General features: G+C 33.1%; 1 protein-coding gene across 1 annotated transcript; it reads left to right on the top strand.

Annotated features, from left to right (window-relative positions):
- Window positions 1-4,182: 4,182 nt before the first annotated feature.
- Window positions 4,183-6,664, top strand: LOC109193879 (E3 ubiquitin-protein ligase PUB23-like). The gene is made up of 3 exons (XM_019344706.1): window positions 4,183-4,247; window positions 5,688-5,969; window positions 6,055-6,664. Exons 1-3 carry the CDS (start codon window positions 4,183-4,185, stop codon window positions 6,662-6,664), a joined length of 957 nt encoding a protein of 318 aa, XP_019200251.1.

Raw genomic sequence — 6,664 nt, 5'->3', positions numbered from 1 at the left:
TTCAAGTTTACCTAAGGAAGTCACAACTCATAAGCATGACCCGCATACACATATAAAAGTCTATTTATAAAGTGCCCCGAGTTATCTTTGTACTAATTTGTTTTAAAATACGTTCACTCAACTCAGAAATTAACATATGAATCTCATAAGTATAAAGTTGAGAATTCAAATTCATGTGTATATAAAAAGGGTTTAGAAAACTGCTCCTAAATGTGGTCATGTCAAGATTCAACGTACTCGACATATCATGCATGGGTGAATTATTCTTCCATAAATTACCACAAGTAAACTGTATTTTGAGAATAATTTTAATATTATTATCAACTAGGGGAAGATGAGATACGATTTCATACCAACTCTAATACTGAAACATTATTTACATTAAAAATCCAAAATAAAATCCGGCAAAACGGTCGTGCACACGAGTGGAACGTAACATGGCATGGTCCCTGAAAATCTGCATCATTAATTTTCCCTAACCAAACTCAACAAAATTAATTTTTTAAAAAACAACTAAGTAATCAATTCAATAATTAATAATAATTATAATTATTATTTTGTCTGTACTGAAGACAACGTTTGAGAATGACCTGTTGACTCCCCCACTTTGAAGTTATGGTGTTTGCTAAGTGGAGTGATTGAGTGGCTGCAGCGAGTTGTTAACCAGCTCGATATGTATACCATAATACCAAAAAGCAACTTAAAAGTTGTCCCGACACAAGTGGTCAAATGGGTAAAGTATGATTCTCGTATCCAAAGGTCACTCTTTCAGTCGGCTCTGTCGTATAAAGACTTTTTAATGCAATTTGTGAACTATTACACATGAGTGTGGTTTACTACCCTCCATCGCACAAGATCTTCTTAGTGCGATTATCTCTCCTGTGTGGGTTGCTGACTATTACATAGAAGCGAGATTTACGTAGGCCATGTTTGGTAAAATAATTAGCTTATCAGCCAATTTTGACTTATTTAACCACTATTAATTTTTTGAATTGGTTAAATAACCAATATGAGTGTTTGATTAATTAACTTTTTGTAAGAGCTTATTGCTCCAAAACATTAAAATTCAAAAAATAACTTTTGCAATTAGCTTTTTGAAAAAGTCATTTTGTATGTGATCAGCTAATTAATTTTCCAAACATCTTTCTACAATCAGCTAATACTATCAACTAGTCAAACTCACTAACCCAGTCAACTAACAGCTATTACCTAACAGCTATTTACCAAACACCCCATAGTGTACACTCTCTAATAGTCGTTGTGAGTTAAAAAAAAAAAAAAAAAAAAAAAAAAAAAAAAAAAAAAAACGTATATACTATACATGTTTAATGGTTGATTTATGTTTTTAATTAATTAATTAATTAGACAATAATGATTTTCCAATAATGGATTGCCGGATCCCACTCATTCTTGTTTAGTTCCGATAAAACTCCAACCTAAATTTTTGTCGGATGAGTTTTCCGTAGATGTTTATATGAATTAATATATTATAGACTGCATAAGTGCATATAATGGAGATGCATGAAAGTTATTCATGGGATTTTTTTTTTTTAATTCAATTGTGTGTTATTACAAATTAGATTTATTTATACATATAGTTAATTGTTTTGGCAATTAGTATAAAAACTTATCATTCTCACTATATTTCTTCATAATTTAATTAAAATATAATAATAAATATACATAATAAAATATATATTAATCAAAATATAAATACATAAATATGAGAAAATAAAGTTTCATATAATGTGTATGTGTCAGTGCCATGCGTGTGTTGTGCTTGCGTCGTATGTGCATTAATTTATACACATACATTTATTTTTTTAATTTTTTTTTTCATATATATATATATGCCTCCTTGTTCAGCTTGTTCATTTCAAAAACTATATATTAAGGGAAATAGTTATAAAGAAAAGTATATTTACAATCAAATAATACAGAATAACAAACATTAAAGTACTTTTTAAAAGACCTTTACAATTCCATACTTTTAATGCCCACTTTTTAAAATATGATGACTAAAAGTGAATTACACAAACAATTTCAAATTAAAAATCTTGCATTATCATCTCAAGAAATTTGAATTTTACAATCTTAAAAATTAAAAGAGAAATAACTTTTGTCAGTTACAGCTTCACGTTTGAGACGTTAAAAGAACACCGTAATAAACGTGATGCAACCAAACGTCTTTTTGTTTGTGTGTGTGAACGAGGCTGGGCGATATACGCTCAAAAAGCCTTCCCATACGGGCATAAATGAAAGAAAATATAACATTCTCTTAATAATGTATTTTTAAAAAATACCACACAATAATGCAGATCAAAAGCCACTAAAAAGTTTAATTAGAAAAGAATTTGTTTGAAGAAAGACAAAATGCTTTATTGTTGGCAAATGGCAAAACATAATTTCCCCTATTCAGGGAATTTGAAACCCTAGCTATGGTGCTTACATTACCAAACCCATTACCTATTATTTGTCAATACTTTTTGCTTCATATATCTTCTTCTACTTTATGGAAACTCCATATAATAAACAAAAATTGCATTATTTAACTACAATTATTAATTTATCTATCTTTCGTCCACTAAAATTCCCTATTCTAGGGCACCCTGAAATGCATTTTAAAATGCAAATTTATACTAAAAGCCTATTGAATATTAAAATAATTCGAGTCGCTTAATTATAATATCAAAAGTCCATGTCCGCGTATATGTAATAATGGATACCCTTCAAAAAATGCAAATTTATATTTCGAAACCTTATCATCATCCTTTTTCGGCTTACTATTTACTTTTTGCATGCTTGAACATACAACATCTTCTTTCTATTTTCAAATTAAGATATTATACAGTACCGTTAATTTGTACATACTCCCTAAATACTTCATAAAAAAAAAAACAAAATAAAAAGAAACAAAAGCAGAATAAAAAAGAATAATAATTATAAAGAATTTGTTTAAAGAGTACCAAATACTTAGACATACTTTCCACGGCTACACTCTACCAAGAAAAGTTTGAAAAACATAAGGTTAAGTATAGATTATAATACTCCGTACGTAATTAATTAAGTTTGATTACTACTCTGTTTGGTAAAATAGTTAGCCTATCGTCAATTTTGACTTATTTGACCATTATTAGCTATTTGACTTGATTAAATAATCAATATGAGTGGTTGATTAATTAGTTTTAAAAAGTTATTCAAAAGTAATTTTTTTTCTGCAGCTAATTTACCAAATATTTTTTCTATAATCAAATAATGTTATCAACTAGTCAAACTCACTAATCCAATCAACTAACAGACATTTACCAAACATGCAGTATAATGTAAATTAAAGATTTATAATAATTAAATAATTAGAAAAAAAAAAAGCATTCAAAAAAAAAAAATTAGAAAAAAAAAATAAAAGGGCCGGGTATAGAGATGATCATCTGAGTGCGTATGGGGAAGCGGATCCACGTCAAGCCCACATGGTGAAAACACATGCATGCCGTTAATAAGTGATCTGCCGGAGAGCGTGAACGTTGCCGGTCACCGTTCAGAATTGTTATATATCACTCTCCAAGGTGGAAATTGAGCCCCATTATATTAAACCTCAAATTTATCCTCCTAGCTAGAAGAACATGCATCCAAAGAGTTCCTCCTGTATTAAAAATCGAACACTACTTTTTACTTTGAATTAGTGAAAAGTTAAATGTAAATTTACTCAGAAATGAATGATCAAGTGAGTTGGACACCATTTTTATATCATAAGATTATGAATTCGATTCTTGTCAACTCCTTATAAGTTGATTGATATGATCTATTACACATTATCTTTCCCGTGTAATTTAGTGTGATTTGTTGGTTGTTGTATGTGAATGGATGTGCCACTCTCGGACATTGATTGATTGAAAGATCCCAAAAACATATAATCAATCGATCCGTCAAAGAAGAGAAAATATAAATGACCGGTGAAGATTTGAAGGATCAAATATGACATCATGTTGCATGGTATGCAATGGTCAAAACTTGACATTAACAACTATATGCAATTCAAGCATTCAAAAAAAAAAAAAAAAAAACGAAGGTGTGCCTACTATTACTTTTCAGTGTAATGGTAAGCACTTGTTTAAACAAATAGTATCAAAACAGATTACACTGTAGATACAAAATGTCTTTGCATCTTACTACTTGTCCCGGCCCATGTGGAGTTGTGCCTCCGCTATCAATGATGATAAGCATTTGATCTTGAATCTAAGCAATTCATGGTATGAATTCAAAATATCCTTACATAATGCTGCCTACCGAAATGCAGTTTTGCCTTCGCTATTCGTAATAAGCATTTAGTTCATGCCATAAACAATAACATACATGCACTATATCTCTGCTATTCGAACCTGAGGGGTGTGGTTGACTGAAGAGACTTATCAATCCTTAACTAAAGGTCAAAGGTTGATTATTGACTTATGGTATGAAGCAGTCTTAAATTTTCAGGTCAATTATCCCATCTAAAAGAACCGATAGTAAAAATATATTTGGTACTCGTAGTAAGCGTCTGTCAAGAGAGGGCAAAACAGAAAATATCTCCTCATCAAAATGCATTTATTTTAGCTCGTTGTAGGAAAATAAAATTATGAAATCATAGTGTGCATTAAATGTAAGGTAACATGACCGCCCCAAAATAAATAGTAAAAAATAAAATTATTTTACGACCAGGGGCATGGCATCTCCATTGGAACCAGTGATTATAGTACCAAAAACAGTTAAATTTATGGGTACCCTTACCTGACTTGAAGGGGTTATGACCTTCAGAAATTACTACAAATAATACAAAAATAAAAATAAAAATTATATTTTATATTTTAGTGGAGGACCAACATCTCTTGCTTGAACAACACTTCCATGCACGTTGAAGGAAGATAACGTTAATAATTTTGTGTTTTTATTTTTCTGTTATTTATCGGTTTTACCGTCTCAATAATAACCTTGTTTTTTGGGTTCAAAAATTTAAATTTTTGCAAAGCATGAAAATCCGAGCACAAAGGCATTTTGTTCTCTTCTTTTCATAATGGATCTTGGACACTAATTAAGCTGTGTTTGATAAAAAATAAAAATTATTTTGGTATTTCTTTGGGATTTAGTATAAGAAACATTGGGATTAATCCTTGTTTTCTTCTTTCGTTTTTCCATACTGTTAAAAAAAAAAAAAAAAAAAAAAAACCTAATTAATTACTACGGAGTAATATTTACAACCTCTTCATTCTTAATCATTTCAATATATGCCCACAATAGATGTAATTTTGATGTTATCTATAATATTGTTTGAGATATAAATTTGACTTTATTATGTCACTATTATATAAATATTTGGAAGCTTATCAATCAATCGAGATATATAATTTGGAGATTTATCCCCTTCACCACTCTAGATGGCAAGAGTGGTGAGGGTCTTTAATTATGCCTCTTTTTTGTTTACTTAGGAAAAAATTATAGTCAACTAATTTTATTGTGACTGTTTCTTTGATGATTAGGTTTGTAATTGATCTCTATCTTTGTTGTTTAGTTCGGTTTGCAATAAAATTCTGTATGAAAAAAAAAGGGTCAATCAACGATTTGGTCCCTCACTTATTCGCGACTTGTCAATGTTGCCTCTGAATCACGTATTCATCGATTTAGTCCCCGAAAATAATTGTTTTTCGTCAAATCAGTCCCTATGGCCGTATTCCGTCAAGTCTCAGGCGAAAGCTCCGATTTACCCTGGGCATTTTGGTCTTTTCACGTCTTCTTCTTCATTCCATCGTCGCCGACGTCAGCTTCACCTCCGATGATGAGTTGTTGACCCCAAACGTCACTCTCCGGCGAGTCATCCAGTCGTGGTGCACCCTCCACGCCTCCCACGGCGTCGAGCGCTTCCCCACCCCAAAGCCTCCGGTGACCAAGTCTCACATCCTAAAGCTCCTCCGGCAAGCCAAGTCGACGCCAGAAATGCAGTGATGCTTCTCAAATCAATGCTCGAAACCACAACCTTAAACCCCTCGTTATCACAGCTCACGAAAAACTTAAACTCCTCTTTTTTTACCAAGTTGTCCAAATCTTGCGAGACAATTTCTCCTGCAAGGCTTCCAAATCCGCGCTGCACCTATTGGCCAACGTTTGCCAGAGAGGGAGGAACCGGATCAAGGCGGCGGAGGCCGGGGCGGCGACCGTGCTGATCGATCTACTGCTGGACACGAACGAGAAACGATATTGTGAGTGGAGTTTGAGCGTACTGGAGCATCTTTGCCGGTGCGCGGAGGGGCGGGCAGAGCTGCTGAAGCACGCGGCGGGGCTGGCGGTGGTGTCGAGAAAAATCCTGAGGGTGTCGCAGGTGGCGAATGAGAGAGGTCTGAGGATCTTGTACTTCATCGCCAAGTTCTCTGCTACTCCCAGTGTGGTGCAAGAGATGTTGCAGCTGGGAGTGGGGGCGAAGCTATGTTTGGTTATACAAGTGGATTGTGGGGTTGGGAAGAACAAGGAGAGAGCTGCTGAGATTCTTAAATTGCATGCTAAGGAATGGAAAAAAAATATTTTTATGCTTGTAAAGAATTACTCCGTATTCAGCTTCTCTGCTATGTTGAGTGACAATGATAACTTCATGCAACACCTACAATGTATGCATTCCATGAATCCTGTTGTTGGAAGCTAG

Source organism: Ipomoea nil, unplaced genomic scaffold (assembly GCF_001879475.1).
Source record: "Ipomoea nil cultivar Tokyo-kokei standard unplaced genomic scaffold, Asagao_1.1 scaffold1932, whole genome shotgun sequence".
NCBI lineage: Eukaryota > Viridiplantae > Streptophyta > Magnoliopsida > Solanales > Convolvulaceae > Ipomoea > Ipomoea nil.
This window is presented reverse-complemented; position numbering and strand designations above follow the sequence as displayed.

Coding starts and splice junctions, on each gene's coding strand:
- LOC109193879 (XM_019344706.1), top strand. CDS start 4,183: ATGTGGAGTTGTGCCTCCGCTATCAATGATGATAAGCATTTGATCTTG. Junction 4,248..5,687: donor TTGAATCTAAGCAATTCATG/GTATGAATTCAA, acceptor TCGTCAAATCAG/TCCCTATGGCCGTATTCCGT. Junction 5,970..6,054: donor AAGTCGACGCCAGAAATGCA/GTGATGCTTCTC, acceptor ACTCCTCTTTTT/TTACCAAGTTGTCCAAATCT.